Source organism: Podarcis filfolensis, assembly GCF_964270895.1.
Source record: "Podarcis filfolensis genome assembly, chromosome: 3".
NCBI lineage: Eukaryota > Metazoa > Chordata > Lepidosauria > Squamata > Lacertidae > Podarcis > Podarcis filfolensis.
This window is the reverse complement of record NC_139606.1, coordinates 91,398,805-91,423,957: the sequence shown is the minus strand read 5'-3', so window position 1 is coordinate 91,423,957 and position 25,153 is coordinate 91,398,805. Positions and strand designations below refer to the sequence as shown.

Below are 25,153 nucleotides of genomic sequence, written 5' to 3'. Positions count from 1 at the left end.
GGAGCAGCAGTGGCTGCCTGGAGGACTTCCAAGCAGAGAGAAGAAACTGAGGGAACACTCCACAAGGGAGGGTGTTTGAAAAGCGGTGAAGGGCTGCTGGCTCTGCAGGCAAAGGGTGACATAATCTGGCTCCTGAGCCCCACGGGGTGCAGCAGAAAGAATGTAGTTGGTCAAGGGAGCCGTGGACCCAAAAATGTGGACCCCCCCCCTCTGACCCTGGGGGTGCTAAGAGGCAAGGGGGCAGCAGGGAGGTGCTGGACACATAAATGACTTTAAGACTTTGAAAATCTGGCATCCCTGGATCAAGTTCACCAATTTTGATGAATTAAGCTAAATAGTTTTAATTGGATTTTTAATAAATGTGTGATTAATTGCTACTGTTTTGAATTCTTTTTGTGTCGTTCTCTTCCTTAGTGGGTAGTGCAAACCACTATTCTGTATAATGCTTTTTATAGGGTTGAGTAGAGGGTGCTGCCCTAGAATTTGCTCTTGGGGTTCCCCTAACCCTCTGAAATAGAATTGTGGGTGGTGTGAAAGGGGAGGGGAGGATACATTATCCTCAAAGTCATTCCACATGTGCAATGATTTAGCTGAATATAACGCAAAGGTTTAATATGAACAAGCAGTGCGCTGATTAAATTGTGTCATTCTTTCTCCCATTTCCTTTTATGCTGTTGGGAACAAACCATAGTCTGGTTTGTTGAGTTATCTGAACCCAAACTTGCAGTTTCTTGCCCCCAAACAAATCATAAGTGGCAAGTCAAGAACAAACCTTGGCTTCTGCCTTATGATTATTTGGAAATACACAAATCACAAGTCCAGGTCCAGATGACACAATAAGCCATACCAGGTACAAGAGTGGGGGAGGAGTGAAGCAGCAACTTTGACACTGCTTGTCCATGATCAGAAAACAAATAACAAACTGTGGTTCAGGCTTCAGACTGCGGTTTCTTTTGAGTGAAACCAGAATGTAGCTCATACACAGAATCATTTGCTTATCTGCAGATTGTGGCTAAGTGTGGCATCTGATTGAAACCACTAGTGAGGAAAGCAGAAGGAGGGGAAATGTTTCAGAAACCATACTCAAACTCAAGCTTTGGTTTTATCATATTTCAAATGACAAAGTAAGAAAAATCCCTGGACATTTTATATAGTATGATACATATATCTTCAAGATGGCCCATTACTGGTTCATTCAAGCGACACCACTTAATGAACCTGAGTCCAAAGGAAGCAATACATATGCTCTGTACCCATATATAATGAAAAATTCTACATTGCTTTTTTATTGCTGAAATGCTTCTCTTTTGTATAGCCTCTGTATTGCCTAGATTCATATTATAACCAAGTTTTCATACATGTTATTAGTTGCATAAATGCACTAAAACATCTAAATTACTTACTATTTCAACATGTGCAGAAGCTCACAATGGTCTACAGCACTTGATCGCTCAGATAACGAAAGCTAAAAAAACCAGCTATTCATATACAAATACTTTACAAATACTTCAGATTTGACATGTTTATCCCACCACTCTGCAGTACTTGTTCATACTCAGAGACCTTATTACTGAAAGTTATTGAGTATCACCAACATTAGACATAACCATTTTCAAAGGCACCAACAGTAATTGTTGCAAAGGAACTGAATTTAAAACACCAATGGCATAGCTAACCCCTCGACTGCGTACATTCATGCCTGTGGTCAAAACCACTAAAAATATTCAATGTTTCACCATACTGGAAGATGAATAATCTTTCCAACACTTCACACAATGCAACATTTACCAAGATGGCAAAGTGGAGGGAGGTCACCCACCTGACTGGCCTACTTGTCTAAGTGCCCACAGCAATGCATCTCCTTGACTTCATTTCATTTTTTCAGAATCCTAAGCAACCAAGAGGAGAGGAGAGAAAGACTATACACTGTTTTCTTGTACTTGTCTCCTGTCTTCACAATCCTTCCAGAGTAGACCAATGAGAGGAGACTGAAAATCAGGAGTCCTCCTGCCCCAATTCCCATGGTGACTTGCAGTTCTAAACCAGAGCAAAACCAAAGTTGCCACATTACATATCTGTACTGAATAGAAATAGTGATTTCACTGGGGAAACACTCAATCCATACTTCTGCAAATTCATGACACTGAAGCTTAATAGGACCATGCCACAGAAGATGTTCTTGTAAATGCTAACAGAATTAATGAGGTTTTAAAACAGCTGTTCTTGTTTTGTTTCATACATATGAACTTGCTATTATATAATTATATTAACTTACATTTATAATATTGCACTGCTATTATATTAAATTACATTTCAAAGCCATTATTTGTACCTCAATATAGTTATAGCAGCACCTATTGTTTCAAACTGGTATTATCAACCCATTACGAACAATAGGCCACAAAACTTGAATACCTCTTAAAGATACAGCAGGGACATAAAGTCACTACTAAACAGTTATGTTCGGGCTAGGATAAATTCTATGCTCATAATAATAAATTAGCCAATAGATCACGGAATACTTTTTTAAAGTATGTGTTTTAAATAGTAACAAACTTGTTTGCTCCCCCTTCATGTACTTGCTTAGTTATAACATTTCGTGTGCATTAAGGACCTTGATACTTGCAATAAAAATCCAAAGAACGTACGTTTTAGTCTTTAAAAAGTATTGAAAATATTAAAGTTTAAGAAAACTAATTGTGCAAGTTATGTTGTAAGAAGTTTGTACAGTAAAATGACTGACTGATAAATCAAGGGCAGCCAATTTAGCGTACTAATGCCCTCACTTCTGAAGAAATATTTGCCAGGAATACAGCTTACTTCAACTAGCTGACATATGTTTAAATACATAGTAGCCCATCAACACCAACACTAGAACACATGTCAATTCATCTTTTTGCCATGTGTTCAACACATTACAGACATACCCTACAATTAATGGGAGGCACTTTTAAAAGGGTTTCAGTGTGTCCACAAAAGAACTCACAACCATCCTTTAAAAAAAATATCTCTGTAGTATCTGGGCATTCTAAGACACAATCAAATGCAAACAAAAGTTGTAGAAATTCTGATATTATAATTTCTAATCTGTTTCTAATATACTAATACACACCACTGTAAAAGTAAATGGGAAGAGTTCAGAAACGCTACTATGTAATCCATACTAGACTGAACTAAAGGTAAACAAATGCATAGGGCACTCAGCTCTAATTCCGTTAGAACACACAATATATGGCATTTTCTGGTTGTGCATTGTATAAATATTGCTGGTTTCCTTAATATATTCGCAGAGGATTTGTAAAATACATTTATACCTCGCTCACACACTAGGAGGACACCCAACAATGAAATGAATGAACAAAACCACAGATTTATAAATGGACCAAGTGAGAGCCATGAGAAGTACTAAAAGTGGGTGCAGGCTGCCAAGACTGCACAGCTTATGTACGTTCTCTGTTAAACTTTTTTTCAGAAGTACTTAAAATTCCTGGTGAAGTCAAGTTACTTGACATTTTGTCTCACTAAAAGAAGTGGTGGGCCATATCATGTGAATCTTATTGTATTACATTCTAAAGGGCTTGGCAACTGTTGGTCATTAATCTTTAACACAAAGGAAATTCAAATACAGTGACAAGTATTTTTTTTGGGGGGGGGGAGTAATTTAGTCCCAATCCCAATAGTTTAACCTACAAGGATAGGGTCCCCCTGGAGCCTGGTGAACAGCCTAGCAAGTCCCCTGTCCAAAGTGTTGCGTCAAAGTGGTGAAAGAATATAAAATACAGAAATTAAAAACCGTTTAGCCATGGGAGTGGGGGAGGGGAGATACCCACTTCACTACTGACAATATGTGAAGAAACCCCTTTTAAAGCAAAAACAGAAAACCCACTCAAACACATATTCGTCATTGCTAGTGTTGTGTATGTGATTTTCTCCTATTTATCGATTACACAAAGAAAAACCCAGCAGGGGCTGCTGCAATGCAACATACGCCGATTTCAGATTGGAGCGGGGAGGGGGGGAGATTCTTTTTCACTTCTACGCCTTGAATTCTGTAGCTGGGGCGAACGGATAGGTGATTCTATGCCTTGCTTTTAACCGCGAATAAAGGGCACCGAAAATAGCCCGTCCTCTTCCCTCCAGCTCCAGTTGCCCCTCCCAAAGAAAATAAAGGTGGTTTTTCAACCCTCCAAACGAACCAGTGTCACCTTTCCCCCTTCCTTTCTGTGCAACCCCCCCACACACCCCAAAAGCTCTTCCACAACCCTTGCTTGCAACAAAAGCTCTGCACGCCAGATGAGCCATTATTATCCCTATGGTCACACCATCAGCACAATCCCTTTTCTTTTTCTCCTGCCGGCAAACATGCACACGCAAACTTCCCCCCATTCTAGAGAAAAGAACAATGCGGGGGGAGGAGAGAGATAGAGAGAAGGACATGCAACTACAACACCGCGGGAAACCAATGCAAAATTTGGAAGGGGGGGGGAAAGAGGAAAAACATGGGGGTGAGAGAAGAAACCTCCCCCCCCCCCACAACCCTGCTTTTTCGCCGCAGCTCCTTCCCTCCAAAACGGCCGACACTTCCCATATCCCGCCCGAGGCTTCCCTATTAAGACGACCCCCCCCCAGTCATGCCCACCCCGTCGGGGTTTCCCCCTCGAGCCCTCAGTCGCTCCACTCGGGAGGGGGCCCTTCCTCAACCCACCCGCGCAAGGCTTCCCCGTTCTCGGCTGCAACCTCTTCCCCCTCCTCCACCACCCCAAACCGTCGCAACAACAACAAAAAAAGCCCTCCATGGACACGGACCCACAAGGCCCCCCTCTCGGCATAATGGTTCCCCTCCTTGCAGAGGAGGAAAGAGTAAAAAGGCTCCCCCCAAACACACCAATGCATGCATGCATGCAGGCACACGCACACACTTCACCTCATGTTGCTGCCCAGGGGCCGGGGGGGCGTCTTCCCCCCCGCTCCTCGCTCTTCTCTCCTCAGGAGCCGGCTGGGTCGTTCTCAATAGGCGACGAGTGCGGAGGGAGGGAGGGAGGGGAGGAGGAAGAGGAGCAGCAGCAGCGGGGAGGGGGGGGTCCCCCCGCAGGCGCCAGCCAGTCCCTGCCTTGGCAACCCTGAGACTGGCTCGCCTTGCCTTGCCTGCGCCCTCCGGCTTGGCTGCTTTGGCCCAACCCGACCACAGCGGGGAGTCCAAGGAGGGAGGGAAGAAAGGGAGGGAGGAATGGCGCACGCGGGGAGGGGGAGGAGGAGCGGGAGGAGGGGAGAACAAGAGAAGGTGGGAGCGTCGGGAACGCGGGGGGCAGCGCGCGAGCGGCTCGCTCGAGACGCCGGCTTGCATGGGGGAAGGGGGGGCGGGCGCGCAGGGGGGACGCCAAGGGGGCGGGGCGGAGCAAGCCCCGCCTCCTTGGCTGCTCTGCATTCCCTGTGCATTCCATGCGGGTTCTGGCGCGGGGGGGGGGGGAGGTTGGTGGAAGCGCCGTAGAGAGATGTGGGAGCAACCAACTGCGGAGGAGGAGGAGGAAGCCACTGCGGTGAGCTCATACGCTTTGGCGACCCCTGCTGACCGCCCGGGTGGTTCCCTTGCGCACCTTGGGCGCGTGTGGCGCGCAGACGACGGTGGTGGTGGTGGTGCACTTCCCGAGCCCACGACCGAAAAGGCTGGAATCTGCAGTCTCCAGAAGACTGCCCTCCCTGGAACGAGCCGTTTGCAGATCGTCACAAGGGACTATGGGCACGGAATGGCTAATTTTCCTCTGCTGGTTTCTCCTCCAGGGTTCCCGTGCTTAAAGCATACGGTGTTTCGATGTTGCTCTGCACAGCATCCTGCATTTGTTAACGGCTGCGTGCCGTGTAGGTTACTAAGGACACGTGCGTTGCATATATTACTGTTCAAGCCGCTGGTTACTAGTTCAGTCCTTTCTACCGCGAGACCTGCCTTGAATTCTTTATTGCTCAAAAGCCCCGGTTGCTTCTCTGCTTTGCCTGGTTCTCATGCGCCTTGTTATTCAATCCACATTTACCTAAAGTTTCTGGACTTCAGTCTCGGCATGGTCCTCCTGTATTCAGCGTGCAGATTGCCACCAGTGCGCACCACTTTCCAGTTAACGCGTCCCAATTGTGAATATGACTCCTGTTTCAATTCCAATCTTGGTTTCTCTGCCATGGTTCACGATGAAGAGCATATGAAATCCGTGGAAGAAAGCCCACTGCTGTACCCAAGTTTGCTGCACCTATGCTATGCATAACACCAGTACTCAGCATATTTGCCTGGAAATGAATCTCATTTGTTTCCATTGTTCTATCCTGGAAGTGCAGTTAAGGTCACATTTTGCAATGCACACTTGAAAGTAGGTCCCATTGAACTCAGAAGGGCCTTATTTCCAAGTAAGTATAATTGGATTGGGCTGTATCCAAATATTCTGGCTTCCTGCTCAATCCCATGTGTGCCTCTTCAGAAATAACTCAAACGAAATTCAGTAGGACTTACAATCAAATATTTCCGGGGATGTAGCTGTGTCCATCTGTTGCAGCAAAAAGCAACAAATAGTCTCGTGGCGCCATAAAGACTAAGAGACTTTATCATGACATAAGCTTTCGTTGACTTGAGCTCACTTCATCAGACGCATAAATCATTAGTCATCAGATAAATATGCACACATATGGATTTGAAGGGGTGGGTGTAAGGTTGACCATGCAAAGGGTATACAGGCTGTGACAACCTGATGAAGTGGGATTCTAGTCCATTACGGCTTAAGGCATGATCAAAATACTTTGTTCATTTCCCCAAGTAAGTGTGTGTATAAGGTTAGGTATGAGGTTGTCTTGTTTGAGGATTGGCATAAGTTCTAAATGCAACAGACTATTGTGGTTAGGTCAAAGGCTTGACGCAAGTCTAATTTTAGGCCATGAATAAATGATATGTACTGCCTTTCTGTTCCTTCAGCTTCTCAAATTAATCATCGAAGCTGAACCCCATCACAATGACATTTGCCTTGTTTTCTGCATTGTTAGCTTATATTGCTGTTTGTTTGTGTGTTTTTTAAAAAATAATAATGACATGTTTATTCTCCATGGATAAGAATTTGCTGGCTACCTCCTTGTTATTTCTAGCTGAGTTATTTCTCCAATTTATATATGGATAGCCTTCTGTAGAAATGCTGAAATAAAAAGAAAATAATGCTTCATAAGAACAAGGTTGAAGAAGTGCTAATGTTGCATTCAAGAGTAAACGCTCCAAGGTTTATCCTGGAAAGGAAAAATACTCCCCCCATCTTTGGGCACTGTTTATTGATTATTCATCCTGACTTGTTTTGAGGGAGATTAGACAACATTGGCTCTTCAATTCGCATTCAGTCTTATTTGTTTGCAGGGAGATTAGACGATGTTGCATCAAAGCAAAGGTCATGCCACAACTTCCCAGTGCATTTTCCTGACTCTTTCCTTATCAAGAAGAATCCAGTCTTTTGGGGGAAGTGGGTTTGTTGCACAAAATATCCCAATCAACTATAATTGCACAACCAGAATTTGCCAGTGTGTGATTGAATTGATCTTGAAAATAGAGACAACCTGGAAGCACCCACTGTGTGTAAACATACCCGTGTGATGGGAGCGGGGAACCCTTTTCAGCCTGAGGGCCACATTGTCTTCTGAGCAATGTTCCAGGGGCCACATGTCGGTGATTGTGGGTGGCAAAGGCTAAAGTGGGCAGAGCAAAATACACACACTCACACATCCCTCTCTACCCCCCATCAAATAGATTGTTTCTGTGCATTTCTCACCTAGGTATCTGCAGTGATGCATTTATTTACTTATTCATTAACTTCCTTTGAGTGTATTTATGCCCAAGGCAGCTTATACTATAAAACAGAGCAAACAATGTCAGTGCTGGTTCCGTAACATTTCAGTTAAAACAATACAGTCAAACCTTGGTTGTTGAACGTAATCCATTCCAGAAGACCATTCGACTTCTGAAATGTTCGACAACTGGAGCAGTTACTTCCAGGTTTTCGCATTTGGGAACCGTAACGTTTGAAAACGGAGCTGTTTGACAACCGAGGTTTGACTTTAATATAAAACAACTAAGTTCAAACGTGTGGCAGATAAAATACCAATAATATGGGAGACAGATCCAGACTTGCTTCCTGAAATAGATGCATCTTTAAAAGGCAGTGAAAAACTTGGCAAAGGTGCCAAATTAATCTCCCAGGATGGAGAGTTCCACTGCACAGTCACAAAGGAGGGAGAGTGATATGGCACTAATGTCCTGCTTGTTTGGTCACTGCAACAACAGAATGCTGAACTATTTAAGCCTTCAATCTGATCCAGCAGGGCTCTTGTGTTGTCTCCCGTGTTTCCACCACCCAACATGCAGGAGAACCTCCTCAGACAATGTTTGGCTCATACAGGAAGAGAAAGCCCTTCAGATATCCTGTACCTGAGGCAGCAGCCTTATTCAGGGAATGGCCTTCTCACTGACACAGAGCACCTCTGGTTTGTCCAGATTGGTTACTGTCAGTTTATTGAACTGAATCCAGTCCTAGATGCTGCTCTAGGGTTTCCAGGTAAGAGTGTGAATAAATATTGTCTCTTGTTGCTAGATAATAAAGTCGTTACAGCAAGCAATTTCTCTCTTTCCTTTCTCTTCCACACAACAACTGATTGTATTATAGTTGATTCGTGTGACACTTGATGCATGACCAGATGTTGATGAAATCAATCCTTATCCAACTTCACGGCAAAGCAGTTGTTTGTATCATCAAGAATGCAGGCTGCTCCTCAGCATGCAATGAAAATTGTGCTTTATTATTATTATTGCTCGCTTTATCATACCACTGCTATCTAAGCTGCACAAATGAAAGTATTAAAGGATTCACTTCCCCATATCAGGAGCTTAAATAAGAATGAACTAAACAATTGAACAGTTATGAGCCAAAGGGAGACACCCTCCACAGGTGATGGAAATGCCCCAAAGTAAATAAATCCTCCTAAATTATCAAAAGCAGTACTATAAATAACACAGTTTGTTATGGTTACAGGTAGGTAGCTGTGTTGGTCTGCCATAGTCAAAAAAAAAATTAAAAAATCCTTCCAGTAGCACCTTAGAGACCAACTAAATTTGTTATTGGTATGAGCTTTCATGTGCATGCACACTTCTTCGAAAGCTCATACCAATAACAAACTTAGTTGGTCTCTAAGGTGCTACTGGAAGGAATTTTTAAATTTTGTTTCGACAGTTTGTTATAATTATCCTTTGGATCCCATACTTTTAAAATTAAAAAAGTAAAAAACAGTAAAAAAGAATGGTTAATGAACTTATAGGGCATTGCAATTACAGATAGCTAATAACACTTATATCAGGGCCCTTCCAGACCGATATTTTATTATGGATGTATTCTTCAGCATATTCTTCACACAATGATAGTGCACTAATGATGGGTTTATTCTGCTTTTGTTTGTTATGTGATGCTTCCCCAGTGCTACACATCATTGCTGTCTGGAATGGCTATAGCTCAGTAGTAGCAGAAACAACAAGAACAAGAACAGCTCCCAACAGAATACTAAAAACAGAATAAAACTTCAAACATTAAAAACTTCCCTAAACAGGGCTGCCTTCAGATGTCTTCTGAAAGTCAGATAGTTGTTTATTTCCTTGACATCTGATGGGAGGGAATTCAACAGGACGGGCGCCACTACCGAGAAGGCCCTCTGCCTGGTTCCCTGTAACCTCACTTCTCGCAGTGAGGGAACCGCCAGAAGGCCCTCAGCGCTAGACCTCAGTGTCCGGGCAGAACGATGCAAGTGGAGACGCTCCTTCAGGTATACGGACCGAGGCCGTTTAGGGCTTTAAAGGTCAGCACCAACACTTTGAATTGTGCTCGGAAACGTACTGGGAGCCAATGTAGGTCTTTCAGAACCACTCCCAGTCACCAGTCTAGTGACCACATTTTGAATTAGTTGTAATTTCCGGGTCACCTTCAAAGGTAGCCCCATGTAGAGTGCATTGCAGTAGTCCAAGTGGGTGATAACTAGAGCATGCACCACTCTGGTGAGACAGTTTGCGGGCAAGTAGGGTCTCAGCCTGCGTACCAGATGGAGCTGGTAGACAGCTGCCCTGGACACAGAATTGACCTGTGCCTCCATAGACAGCTGTGAATCCAAAATTTATCCCAGGCTGCACACCTGGTCCTTCAGGAGCACAGTTACCCCATTCAGGACCAGGGAGTCCCTTACACCTTCCCGCCTCCTGCCCCCCAAAAACAGTACTTCTGTCTGGTCAGGATTCAGCCTCAATCTGTTAGCCACCATCCATCCTCCAGCCGCCTCCAGACACTCACACAGGACCTACACCACCTTCACTGGTTCTGATTTAAAAGATAGGTAAAGCTGGGTATTATCCACATACTGATGAACACCCAGCCCAAACCCCCTGGTGATCTCTCCCAGCAGCTTCATATAGATGTTAAAAAGGATGGGGGAAAGGACGAAACCCTGAGGCACCCCACAAGTGAGAGCCCAGGGTCCAAACATTCATCCCCCCCCTCACTTTCTGAACACGGCCCAGGAGGAAGGAGCAGAACCACTGTATAACAGTGCCCCATCTCCCAGCCCCTCTCTAGACCAAGGGTAGGCAAACTAAGGCCTGAGGGCTGCATTCGGCCAAACTGCCTTCTAAATCCGGCCCGCAGACAGTCCAGGAATCAGTGTGTTTTTACATGAGTAGAATGTGCCCTTTTATTTAAAATGTATCTCTGGGTTATTTGTGGGGCCTTCCTGGTATTTTTACATGAGTAGAATGTGCACTTTTATTTAAAATGCATCTCTGGGTTATTTGTGGGGCATAGGAATTCGTTCATTTTCTTTTTCAAAATATAGTCCGGCCCCCCACAAGGTCTGAGGGACAGTGGACCGGCCCCCTGCTTAAAATGTTTGCTGACCCCTGCTCTAGACGGTCCAGAAGGATGTTGTGTTCGAAGGTATCAAAGGCCGCTGAGAGATCCAGCAAAAGCTGAACAAAAATAAACCAGAACCTTTATGGTATAAAAAGTTATGGGATTTCACCAGGAAGTTAAGGGATATGTACTGCTTGGAAGCAAAGCTGTTTGACCACCCCAAAACCTTTGTAGGGAATGTACAAACAGCACTGAAAAATGGGATAATGTGTGACTGCTCTTATACAGTGCTGTAGCTACAGAAGGGCTAGCCAGTTTTTTTGCTCTGGGTGAAGCCTCCAGAGGGGTGCCATTGAGGCTCCCAACGTGTGTGTGTGTGTGTGTGTGTGTGTGTGTGCAGGTGTGTGTGTGGGAGGGGGTGCCAAACTGGGTCTTTGACCCGGGTGAAATAAAGTCTAATTTTGCCACTGCCTTATAGCATCATAAGTACAAATCATCATCAGTGTGCAGCAACAAAGATATCTGGAGGACCCCTCAAAGAAAGGACTCCAGGCAACAGATATAGCCGGGACAAAATGTCTTCCCTTTGTAAATTCTGCAAATAAATTCTATTGAGAGGGTTTCTGTGTAGACAGGATGCGAACATTCTTGAACTACTCTAATATATGACTATTCCATATTATTACTGGGTTATTTATTTTCTTGTTGCAATTGGTAATGATAGCATAAATGATAGCATATAAAATAGCATAAACTTATTGGGCTGGATACAGACTGACAGTGCACTCCTATACATGTTGACTAAGTATTACTGAGCTAGGTGAGGGACACACCTCAGGGCAAGTGTTTCTTAGGCTGAAATCCTAAATTAGGCAGCAACCCTAATCCCACTTATCAGTGGGAATTAGCTTCTGAGTATACATGGTTAGGATTGCACAGTTGGTCATTTTCCCCCCTTCTTTTTTTTTGTCCCATTGAAATCACTGGGGCAATTCAGTCCTAAAGTTCAACTAAAATATAGCACAAACTTATGCGTGCTACTCAGAATTAAGTCCCAAAGAGTTCATTGCAGCCTGATTCTGGATCAAATGCTTTATCTTCTTAAAATATTTAGATCAATATCCATACTCTCTCACCCACAATATTATAAGCAAAGTTATACTAGAACCAGGAAGGAAGAATAAGGCTCAGTTCACAAGCAGAGGCAACACTTATATGGGACTTCTCTGGGGGCTCTTTGGTTCCTTTCCACCAACTTGAAGGATAGGGGGAGTCTCCACCCCCATCATTCACTGAGGTCCAGCGCTGAGGGCCTTCTGGAAGTTCCCTCACTGCAAGAAGTGAGGTTACAGGAAACCAAGCAGATGACCTTCTCGGTAGTGGTGCTCGCCCTGTGGAACGCCCTCCCATCAGATGTCAAGGAAATAAACAACTATCTGACTTTTAGAAGACATCTGAAAGCAACCCTGTTTGGAAAAAATTTAATGTCTAATGTTTTACAATTTTTTATGTGCTGTAAGCCGCCCAGAGTAGCTGGGGAAACCGAGCCAGATGGGCGGGGTATTATTATTATTATTATTATTATTATTATTATTATTATTATTAGTGGGGCAAGGTTAGACTGGTTTACTGTTATCGAGAGAGGGAAAAGGAGCAGGAGGCAAACCTTTTAAGGAGTTATTTGTGGAAGACAGCAAGCTACAGTAGTATCTGTACTGCATCTATGCCACGCCTTCCGAAAACCCCACTGTACTATTTGGGAACAGCGAAATCTACAGGTTTAGAGGAAATGCATAGTTTAGAACCTAGAAATATTGGAAGCTGCCTTATACTGATTCAGATCATTGGTCAATCCAGCTTGATATTGTCTACGCTGACTAGCAGTAACTCTCCAGAATTTCAGGGAAGGCTCACAGCCACCTCTAACTAGAGATACCAGAGATTGAATGTGGGACTTTCCACATACATGCAGAGCAGATACCACCACTGACCCATGGACCTTCCCCTACAAAATGAATAAGCCTTACTCATATGCAATGTTCTGTGTTTATTTCAGCCAGATTCATTTGTGCATACTCATTGTCCACCCCCAAAACAGCACTTTAATGGTGGAAGAAGAGTAATATGCCTGAAGGATAAAGGACCCGAGTGACTCAGAAGGATTTGGATCAAATCCCTTGGTTGCACTGAGGCATGAATCATATGCTCCCTCTGTGTCCATAAAGAGCTGATAGTATGTTCCAAACTCTATATGTGATTATCTTTATACTGATGATGCAAAACTGAGTCTCCAGCAGCTACTTTAAGATAAACAGAAATATATTATGTTCTATATTCTGATAAGCCTCCATTTGGTATGCTGGGGGTGGGGGCGGACATGGAAAAAAGTCAAAACATGAAACTAAAGACTTACACCTGTGACCATTTCCTACCTACCCCCAAGCCATAAATACCACTGTAGGGAGACCACTGTAAAAACATAAGCTGCCATCATTTTAAATATTTATTGATATGGCAAAGCCTTCCTGTTGGTGTGCAAGGAGGAAAGGTGTATAACATTTGCATAGATCATCAGGGGGTTTGGGCTGGCTGTTCATCAGTATGCAGATGACACCCAGCTCTACCTATCTTTTAAATCAGAACCAGTGAAGGCAGTGAATGTCCTGTGTGAGTGCCTGGAGGCGGTTGGAGGATGGATGGCAGCTAACAGATTAAGGTTGAATCCTGACAAGACAGAAGTACTGTTCTTGGGGGACAGGAGGCGGGCAGGTGTGGAGGACTCCCTGGTTCTTAATGGGGTAACTGTGCCCCTGAAGAACCAGGTGCACGGCCTGGGAGTCATTTTGGACTCACAGCTGTCCATGGAGATGAAGGTTAATTCTGTGTCCAGGGCAGCTGTCTACCAGCTCCATCTGGTACGCAGGCTGAGACCCTACCTGTCCGCAAATTGTCTCGCCAGTGTGGTGCATGCTCTAGTTATCTCCCGCTTGGACTACTGCAATGCGCTCTACATGGGGCTACCTTTGAAGGTCACCCAGAAACTGCAATTAATCTAGAATGTGGCAGCTAGACTGGTGACTGGGAGTGGCCGCCGGGACCATATAACACTGGTCCTCAGAGATCTGCATTGGCTCCTCCCAGTACGTTTCCGAGCACAATTCAAAGTGTTGGTGCTGACCTTTAAAGCCCTAAACAGCCTCGGTCCTATATACCTGAAGGAGCATTTCCACCCCCATCGTTCAGCCCAGACACTGAGGTCCAGCACAGAGGGCCTTCTGGCAGTTCCCTCATTGCGAGAAGTGAGGTTACAGGGAACCAAACAGAGGGCTTTCTCGCTAGTGGCGCCTGCCCTGTGGAATGCCCTACCATCAGATGTCAAGGAAAAAAGCAGCTATCCTATTTTTAAAAGACATCTGAAGGCAGTCCTGTTTAGTGAAGTTTTTAATATTTAATGCTGTATTGTTTTCAACATTCGATTGGGAGCCGCCTAGAGTGGCTGGGGAAACTCAGCCAGATGGGCAGGGTATAAATAATAAATTATTATTATTATGTTGTTGTTGTTGTTGTTGTTGTTGTTGTTGTTGTTGTTGTTGTTGTTGTTGTTGTTGTTGTAATTCTTTGGTTTGTAAGTTCCAGGGTCTTTACTTTCAGATGAGTGTGTATGTATCAGGGTTTAACAAATCGTATCACTTTTCAGGGCTCTGCTGCTTTTCAGCTGATTATTCTACCTTAATGGCTTTGTCAAATCTCCTCTACTTACCCTGACTTTGCTAAGGATTGCTATATTTCCCCATATAAATATAAAATGTGCCCCATGTATTCATAGCTCCAGAAGTTATTTTTATGTAGGAGGCAGGCTCACTCTGCACAATCTGCTATTTCTCTAATATTCCTTTGGAAGATCCAGCTTTTTATTGCTGGCTGCCAGATTGTCACTACTACAGGCACTGGTGAGTGCTTGGTTAAAATGCACCACTGTTGCATACCTGCCCTGCCAACATTTCTCCAATGAAAATAGGGGTGTCCATAAAATAATAAGAATAATGATAATAATGATAATAATTTTATTACTTATACCCCGCCTATCTGACTGGGTTGCCCCAGCCACTCTGAGCGGCTTCCAACATATATAAAAACATAATAAAACTTCCCTATACAGAGCTGCCTTCAAATATCTTCTGAAGGTTGTATAGTTACTTATCTCCTTGATTCCATACCCCCCAACATTTCTCCAATGAAAATAGGAACTAAGGAAAAGTGGGACATTCCAGGATCAAATCAGAAACCGGGATGGTTGCTCCTTGTGGCCTTGAAATTTTGACTTTCCAAAACAAGGACTTCTAAGGTTGGAGCTGATCTACTTGATGGAACATTGAATTGCCATTAGTTCCTTTTCAGGCCAACCAGAAGATTCACGAAACAGAGATTGAAATCCGGGTATCTTGATGTCAAAGTTCCATTGGGACCACACCAGCACAACTATACACATAGAGAGTTTCTCTCATGGACTTATTTCAGGAATATTTGGATTGCTTGGCTTTGAGATACTGAGTTGCGCATGCCATTATTACTTTGGCATGGTATATATTGTCTAAGACTACATGTAATAGAAGGTGTTGAAATGCTGTACATTATTGATAATGAGTTTTTGTAAACCACAGAGTTGTTTAGCTTGTGATTTATCTCTCTGTATTCCTTGAGAGTGATACTGGATTCCAAGTCTCATCAACCTCATCCACCATGGTCAATGGTCAGGGATGATGGGAGTTGCAGTCCCAAACTTCTGAAAGGCATCAAGCTAGAGAAGGCTGGTCTACATTGATTGCCAGAAAGTCTCCAGGGTTTCAGATGGTATATTTTGTAGACCTGGAGATACCAGGGTCTGAACATGAGACCATCTGCATGGAAAGCATGTGCTCTACCACTGAGCTATGCCCCCCTCCTGACTTGACTGAAACACCGAGCACATACAAAAAGAATTAAAGAAATGTTTTAAAGTAACTAATGCTTCAAAAATATATGTACAGGGTATGATTCACTTAAAGCGTTCCACCAGTTGGGAGCCCTGCTCACGGACGTTTGATTGTGCAGTAAGGTTCCTATCTCCCCACCTCACGGCCCCCAAAATAGGTTCGGGTGGGTCAGGAGAACCCCTAGAACTGGGGGGGGGGGAGAGAAATCTCTCTGTCTGACAAGCCAAAATGCTTGGTGTGGCAGAATGATCACCTTCATGCAACGTTGAATTCCTCCCCTGATGTTTTCAAGCAAACATCTATAAGGGAGAATCATTCATGCCCTCTGACATCCATGTTTCCCCTCCAAAACAAACACAGTTGAAAATGTTTATTGATAGAAAACATGGGTTCAACAGGGCCTTCTTGTTGTATCTCCTGGGTTGAGGATCTCCCTTCCAAGAGAGTTTAATTGCTCTCCTAAATGATTATATTTAGGTAGGCAAATTTTTCCTTCCACCAGGCTTTTGATTGAATTTCTACCTGCTTGTGGATTTGTTTTGGTTCTCTTCCTAATGCTTTCTGTTTTTATAACCGTTTAAAATGGAATTTGTAATGTTGTAAAGCACCTTGGGGTCCTTTTTGAGGGCTAAGGGGCATTCAATCAATCAATCAATCAATGATTATCATTGATATTGCAAACTCCCACAAACATGTCAAGGCATTCTGGGATTATTGCTCTCTGCTACTGATATCTGACTCAGCTGTCCTTCTCTGAACAAGGTCCTTAGTAACATGTCCTGAACTGCCTTGACCAAAGGTGACAATCCTAAAAATAACTCCTGTTGTGTCATTACATTGCAGTTCATGTGCAACACTGTCTGTACTTTGACAATGATGGTGTTCATTCTCTTAAAATATCTTCCAGGCATTCCATTCTTAAGGACATCTCGTTGACGTCAATGGATTCTTAAAGTATAAGACTAAAAACACAAACTCACATGAAAACTCCAAGGCCCATTGAGCTTTTTATACTTCTGAACAGAGTACTTTTACACTTTGTGCTGCACAGAATTTTGCCAGCATTTACAGCAAAAATTATGAGCAACAAATGACTTTTAACCCTCAGTTCTGCTCATTTACATTGCATAGATCTTATTTATAAAAATAGGATTGTGCTATAAGAATAAGGAATCTTACAGAGCAACTCTAGACTTGAGACCTGTTAGTTGAGGAGCTTCAGGATTTGGCAAAAGCCCCAAGACATCATGGAGTGTTAAGTCTCACCGTTGCTTTGAAAAATATGTTCCCTATCCTATGGTATGAACTACTGATCAATATGGGCCTACAGTTACCTTTGTTCCATGTCCTGCCCCATGCCCTTAGCTCCTTGGTAACTGAATCATTTCATACCATGGATGGGTCTGCTTGACCATTGGTCCCAGAAACTGAGCTATGTGAGCTCTCTGCAAGTGACCTGCCAAGGTAGCTATGGGTGTTGGATGGATTCTCCTTCCTCCTCTTTCTGTACTGTGCTCAAAAAAAAAACAATGGCGGGGGGTTGCATAAGGGGATTCAAATTCATGCCTATTGTTTCGCCTGGAGACTTCCAATAAGTGGCCTCACTGCTGGCTGTGCCACTGGGGCTGATGGACTGTGGGTGCTATGATTGTGGGGGTGGGGGTGCAGTGGGAGTGGCCCTGTCCATGTATGGGAAGCATGTGGGCACTGTCACCAGCACAGTCTCTGATTGGTTGCCAGATATGTAGGCATTCCTGTCATTTTTACTCTTTGTGTTTTGTTGTGCATTTCCTCCTTCCATTCTTGGGCCAATCACATATAGGATGCAGCAGCTACTCTAAAATAATCTCCCCTACCTCCACCCAGGTGTAATTAAGAGTACAGGATTGCTCTGAGCCATAGGACAGATTTGTGTATGCACTATCATGACACAAGCTTACTTGTTTTATATGTTAAAAAGTAAAAAGCACACGTGCAACGCACCTAATTCTAGGAACACATCACTAAAAGCAGCCTCATGCAAAGTTGCTCTTCCTCATTCAAATTCTTTAATTTTGTGCTTATCCAAAGGTTTGCAGCCACAGTTACCTTTCAGGAAAGGCATTCAGGCTATGCATCCACAAATCAGAGTATTTTCTTGACTTCAAAGACTTTGCTCCAGGAAAACTAGTTGTCAGCCTCGGAACTTACTTTGCATATGGTTATGTATAGGAGGCATATTGTATTTCAGTTCGACATATTATTTTCACTTACAGAATACATACATTCCTAATAAGGCATAGTCAAGTTAGGAATGTGATCGGCTACCGTTACAGAACCATGGTCCTGTTTCTCACTCAATATATTTCTTCAGTCTCTTGTCTTTTTCCTGGAGGGCCATGCCAGCTTTCTGACTGCAGATGAAACCTGTCTCAGACACTGGGCTTTTCTTTGAAGATGTGGCTTATGTAATGTGGAAAAAATGCAACCAAGATGTTTCAAACACAAATGGAACCGAAGCATTCCAATCGCAGAGGGAAATGTTGCAAAATGTTGCCTTACTGAGTTTTCTTTTAATATAAAAAAGATTGAACACAATTTAGACAAGCGTCTATCTTTTTTGTTTTTTGTTTTCAGGCAGCTACTGGAAACTTACTTTTAAAAAGGGGTTTACCTGACCATTTTATCTTGTTTACTATACATAACTTATGCAACTTTGTGTTTTTAGGATCTGTTGTTTAGATCTGGGTTGCTGTTTTTTTTACTTTCCTGTTATATACTGCTTTGGAAACAATGGTTTGAAGTGGCTTATAAATCCCCGTCGCCCATCCCAGCATGCTGGGGGTAGTCTAGGTGCAGCTCATTTGTGGTCTCAGTGGTGGTCTTGATTCTGGTTCAAGTTCCACTGCACCACACTGGTTTTCAGCTGAGCGATCCAGTTTCTAGCACACCCAAATAGTCCTGCTTTCCAGCCTTAATTCCCCTTTGAACTCACATCCAGCCGACTAGTGTCTCTGTCCCTGATCCCATGTTATTTTCTTTTAATATGCAGACCTGCTCCAAGCAACGGAACTTCAATTGGATATCACAGCTGCACCATTCCTGCTTCTAAAAGTTTGGGCTAGGCTCCAACAAAGACAGCCTGGCAGCAGACACTTGGAGCGACCTGCTGACTATACAGCAATAAGGAACACGGCCTACTCTATTATAATCGGGAGTTACTGCCAACGGCAGGTGTGGCAGCAGGACCCCTCTCCTGTGAAAAGTTGCCCATGAGCCTCTGGCACTGTCTACCAGATCCATGAGCAAGTTCCCCTGGTAACCTAGGTGTTGACTCCGGCTTTCTGTATTTTCTCTACTCTATAACACAGACAAATATAACATTTCCTGACAGCATGGCTGTAATAGAGGAAAGAAGAAAAAGTTAACTAGCTCTTTATGGGGCAGCAAGTGGGAGCCATGCATAGACGATGTTCTCCAGAAAGGAACCCTTGTTTCAGAACATCAGTAATGGAGGGTGGCCCTAAATTAAGGAGAATAAATCTGTTCGTGTGCATTTATGAACCTATTTATAGCAAAGGGTTTGTCTTTGCCCCTCCACCAATGAAGGAGTATATTCCATGCTACAAATTATCATTTGTAATCCAAGTCCTTTCTATAACTATCACATGCAGCATACATGGAAAACACTAGCTCATGTATTTGTTCACCCTCTTGTTTTTCATTAGCTTCATCTTGCCAGATATAACGCATTACAGACTTCTCACACAGTTGATTTGGTTTTTTAAAATTTGCTATGGTTTTCATCAGCATCTTAATTTAGGTCTATGATATCATTGACCTCATCCTTTCACTTTGCAGATCAGAGTCCTTGTTTCGCATCCTGCCTCTTAATGGGACTATTTACCACCAGTCTGTATATACGTGCATTAAGGGATGCAATTTCATCACTTATATCGCTGCTCAGTTGACTTCTCTCAACTTTGTTGGAAGTACTGTACCTCACTTCTCATTTATACCGGAGATGCGGCTTGGCATCCAAATGGACAAGGATTAGGAAAAAGCTATCTTTGCAATTCCGCGTATTTAATTACGTGGTCTGCTCAGAAGCCACAGTCATCGATGTAGATCTTTAGTTTGAGTGCCAACAGTAAACTTGAAGATATATATAGACAACCGTCCCCTCCCAATGTCTCCATTCTGATGACATCATCAGCTGGCCAACCGCTGCTCAAGTGGCAATCAAGAGCTTTTCTTTTTCATAAAAATTATACCCCTGGTCTTTGCTGATTTTGTGCCATCAAAATCATTTAGAAAATGATTGGATATATATAACCCCAATCTCAAGAGCCCTGCTGGATCAGGTCAAAGACCCATCTAGCTCAGCATCCTGTTCCCACAATGGCCAATAGATACCTATGGAAAGGCCACAAGCAGGACGTCAATGCAACAGCAGTCTCCCCACTCGCAGCTGGTTTTCCAAGGCACACAGACTTCAACAGCAAAGGTAGAAGAACATTGTCAGCTTGGTAGTAGCCATGTATAATCTTATCCTCCATGAATTTTTAAAGCCATCCATGTTGGTGGCCATCGTTACACCTCATGGCAGGGAATTCCATAGTTTAATCATACATTGTGTGAAGAAAGACACCACTTAGATGTTCACCAGTTCCCCAATCTTCCTTCATTCCCACCCCCCAATTTTTATTTTTATTTTGCTCCAGGGGTCTAGGGGAACCTTCATAACAGCATAGGGCATGGTGAAGGGTGCTGTGGATTATGGGTCTTTTTGGCAAAAATCACCCCTTCAAGAGCCTTCCATTAATAGAACCATATCATTGGGGGTTGGGAGAGAGACTGTCATGTGTGACAAGCTCTTTTTATTTCCCCAGTTTAACCCACAACAGAAGCTTGCTGCTAATCTGATGTGTACGCAAGATGACATAAGATATGGGTAGGCTTCTCGTGGTGTTTCCTACGCTGAAGTGGTAGCCCTCATGTAGGAATTCTGTCTTGTGTGAAACATCCCTCAAGTTGGAAAGTCAAAGGGATGATAATTGGTTCTTAAGTACTTGTCTCCTTGCAGCATTTGCTTCCTGGCAGCAGCCATAGCCAAAGTCACAATTTGGATTTCAAATTTAGCAAGTGATACATCATCCATGCAAAATACACAGAACCACAATTGCAAAAATACCCTTTAAATGTTTTAGAAGGAACATCACAAACATGTTGCCAGATGAATTAACGTTTCTATAAAAAGACAGAAAGGGTTCTATAATATTCTATATCACTAGCACATGCTGTTATAATTACTATATCTAGCAGTAAGCTCCAGGGAAAGGTAAAATCTATACAATAAATTATAGTGAAGTATTCACAATAGACCTCCCCTTTCATACTTTAAAGAATATGACATTATATTTTGACCATTTTAGAGATAATAAAGCATTAGTTCACAGCTCTGCTCAGTACTTATTCTGCAAAGTCTTCAACATCCCCATCCTATGGTTCATGGTAAGAGGGATGCCATGTCACCTTTGCTTACACCAACTAACCTAAGCAATATTCTAGACTGTGCAAGCAGCAATACAGTTATGAACTTAATTCTTTCCAGAGATCCGTTCTTAACCTGAAACTGTTCTTAACTAGAGGCGTGCTTTCACTAATGGGGCCTCTTGCTGCCGCTGTGCCGCCGGCACACGATTTCCATTCTCATCCTGGGGCAGAGTTCTCAACTTGAGGTAACTCTTCCAGGTTAGCGGAGTTTGTAACCTGAAGCGTTTGTAACCTGAGGCGTCTAACTCGAGGTACCACTGTAGTTCAAATGCAGCAACAGGCTATAACTAAACACTGTGATATATGAACTCAATCTGAATGCATTTTCACAATCCAGTTGTTCAGCAATTTATCAAAACTGAGTGAAAGAATTCAGGAAAAAACCCCGAGTATACCTTTTAGGAAATAGCCCCTGTACACAGGGGACTCTCTCACACCAAACTTCTGTTTCAACACCATATACATCCTGACCTACCTGACAAATGTCTTGTTTAGTAGCAAAGAAGCATCCTAGGTTCTCTCCTGCTCCATGTGCCTTTAATAATTAGCAATTAACAGACCACTTGGAGAAACCAACTCCAGAGGTAATTTTGCAAGTGAAAAAAAGTCAGACTGCAAGGCCAGTCTTACCATTAGGTTGAGTGATGGCATCCCATCACCTGTCTTAGAAGTAAGATTCAATTGCCCATCTGGTCAGCTTCAGCATATGGAAATGGAGATGAGGCGTCATTTCATCATTAGCTTCAGGCGGGCCAGCCTTGTTCCAAGTTGCCGATTGGCTCAGAGAACTAAGAACATAAGAAGAGCCTTCTGAATCAGGCCAGTGGGCCATCTAGTACAGCATCCTGTTCTCACAGCAGCCAACCAGACACCTGTGGGAAACCTGCAAGCAGGACCTGAGGGCAAGAGCATTCTCCTCTTCTGTGGTTCCAGCAACTGGTATTCAGAAGCATTCTTTCTCCACAGACTGAAGTAGGCATGTATCCTGTTTTACAGCAGACACTCTACTCTGAAGGACCTGTCTGTTTCAGGGATGGGGGACCTATGAGCTTCCAGATTAGCCATGCTAGCTGAGGCTGATGAGAGCTGGAGTCCAACAACATGAGGAGGACCACATCCCTACTCTACCTTAAGGACTGCCTGATGCAAGTCCTCTTTAAAAGAAAGAACCATGAGAAGAGAGAGCAGGGTCCTTGAAGATTTTCATCAGCAATTAAGATCTGGACAGCAAAAGGAGTAGATCAGGGGTCAGCAAACTACAGCCCGAGGCCTGGATGCGGCCCACAGGGCTTGTAAATCCGGCCTGCAGACCCTGTCGTCTGCTCAATCAGTCCCCGTGCTAAACTGGCATCACGCAGAGGCCTCACCACACAAGGATTGACTTCTGCGACGCTGGCATGGCTTCGGATTGGCTGCAGGAAGCCAATCTGAAGCCGTGGATGCCTCTGGGCGATGCCCCTTCCTTCCCGCTGAGGTGGGCACGTATGGCCAAGAGCCAAGTGGGAGGAAGAGATGGTGGTGGGGAGGCTGCCTCCGCCGCCCAGGCCAGTGGCCTGGGCTCTGCGCCCAGCGGACCCCTGGCTGAGGCAGAAGACAACGCTGCCGCTGCCGAAGATGAGGCAGCATTGGCAGCTGCGGTGTGAGTGGCAGCGGCGGGGGGGGGGTCCTTTCAGGAGAGGGTGGGTCTGGCCCCCCACAAGGTCTGAGGGACAGTGGACCGGCCACCCCCTGAAAACGTTTGCTGACCCCTGGAGTAGACACATACCACCTGGTCACACTTTTCTCCACTACTGTGAGTTATATTTCGATTTAAATTATTGTAATTCTTTCTAAATGTTCGTTTATACATATAAATCAGCATAAGCTAATGTTGTGCAAATCTGTGTGATATTTTGACCACTTTTTTGGTGATACATCTGTAACGACACTAACGTAGACCCAAAGTAGAAAAGTATTTCCTTCTTAAATTGTGTGTTTGCTGACATCTTTGTCTCTCTAGATTTCCCCCCAAAAAATACTCTTTTGGGTGAAATACTTCAAAGTAGAGTAATAATATTCAATAATATCCACATGCCTAGACTAGGGCTAGAGGAGAGCTTTGATGCACCACACATTTAAAGCCAAATCTATCAAATTCACACTTTCCAAAACTGTGTGCCAACCAGCACACAGCTATCCACTGAAATTCACACTTAGGTGAATTTTGTGATACAGTCCTCCAACCAAACAGTGTTTGCAAAAATGTACTTATTAGGTGAAACTGTGCATAAAATATTAGTGAAAATAATATACAAAAAGCATTATATTGAAGATAATTGCTTCCAAAAACGTGTGCATTAGTCAAAACTACATATTAAAAGAGTCTATTATGCTAATGAATTTTCATAGGCATTAAAAAGAAAACCACAAATTTCTGCAAAAAAAAAAAAAAAAAAAGAGAACCAAATTTGAGATTGGAAAAATGAGAAACCGAGAGAACCAAAACTGACAGATCCTTCCAACTCTAGTCTTTGAGGCCCTCACAAACTCATTTGCAGAAGACACTCCTTGCTTGGGGTGGTTGATCTAAAGCCAGCCTGGTCTACAACAGGCCTGCTCTAGGAACTTCTCTATCATCTTCAAGCCTGCCTAAATTGTGACCTGCCAAGCTGAAGTCATGTTTTGCCATATTTTGTGGCACACCAGCAGTTTACTATAGCGCTTGTTTTTTATGCTTGCCTTGTACTGCAAAATTGGCATATAGGGAGAATGAGTTGTCAGGAATCTGGAAGGGCACAATAGGTGCTTTCAGCTTGGTGAGTAACACAAGTTGTGCAGGCCTTATCCACTTATACTTAGTGCTGAGGCTTTATTTTAGTTATTTAGTGCCACCAGTGGGCTTGGCACTTTGCAGAGTTACTTAGCTAAAACAAAGAGCTTAAAACTAAAATTAGAACAGTGGCAGGGCAGAAGGAGGACACTTTGTAATGCTACCTTGCCAGAGTAGCACAGGTAAAGAAAATGTCCCCTTTGTTCACAGATGTGATCAAACCTTCGTTTGGGAGAAGAATGTGGGTCACATTTTATTTTCACTTTTAAAGGCTTTTCTGCCTTCCCTCAGTGACTTGAAAAAGTCACACCTGCTCAAACACTCCAGCTCTTGAAGCAAGAGGGACTCTGCCAAATTCGGAATGTGTCTCTACATGAAACGCATTTCACAGGTTTGCACAGATGCAGTGGCCGGGGTCCAAAGAGCTACTTTTGGGATACCTAAGGGAATGGGAAGATCTAGCAGGATTGTTGCCTTTCCCTCCCTGTTTAAACACTGCTTTTGAAATTACATCCCATTTCAAGAGAGGGTGGGTATGCTTTGTAACATGGAGAGTTGCTGCTGGAAACACCCAGTTTGTTACCTTTGAGGCATGCAGAACTTGTTGGGCACCCCCTTGGATCCCAGCCAGCAGCTCTCTGTGTGCACAGCCCAGCACTACTTTCCATCGCAATACTCAGAGAAAAGGTGTGGTCGCAATCGGAGGATACAGTCAGCATACATGAAAGGGAAGTAATGCTAGCAATGTCAGCTAGTTGATAATACCAGTGCCCTAAGGGATGCTCTTGGAATCAGTTTACTTAACTGTGGTGACTGGCTGAACACCCTTAACACTGTAATTGTTAAGGGAAGTTGCCTTGAGCAATAGAAAAGATGCTGTAAGAACTAACCAGTCATTCCCCACAGCAACTGTACCAACAAGTAGAAAGAGGAAAGAAACT

The 25,153-nt window shown here is 43.5% G+C and overlaps 1 protein-coding gene and 1 long non-coding RNA gene across 9 annotated transcripts in view; one reads left to right on the top strand and one right to left on the bottom strand.

The window, feature by feature from the left end:
* ENAH (ENAH actin regulator) overlaps nucleotides 1-5,344 on the bottom strand; it is a 72,850-nt gene extending 67,506 nt beyond the window's left edge. For 3 of the 8 annotated variants that reach the window (XR_014545721.1, XR_014545722.1, XM_083604500.1), the window contains exon 1: nucleotides 4,925-5,339. Coding sequence is in view for 3 of the 8 variants with exons in the window: in XM_083604500.1 (XP_083460626.1) it covers nucleotides 4,925-4,929 (5 nt within the window). In the remaining 5 variants the exon portion in view is untranslated. Of the gene's footprint in view, nucleotides 1-1,819; nucleotides 1,885-4,919 lie in introns of those variants that run through there. The other 5 variants (XR_014545723.1, XM_083604503.1, XM_083604498.1 and 2 more) reach the window with 4 other exon arrangements.
* Nucleotides 5,345-5,617: 273 nt separating this feature from the next.
* On the top strand, nucleotides 5,618-20,548 carry LOC310758426. The gene is made up of 3 exons (XR_014545771.1): nucleotides 5,618-6,390; nucleotides 8,335-8,567; nucleotides 18,900-20,548. It is a non-coding gene; the product is annotated as an uncharacterized lncRNA (long non-coding RNA).
* The last annotated feature ends 4,605 nt before the right edge of the window (nucleotides 20,549-25,153 follow it).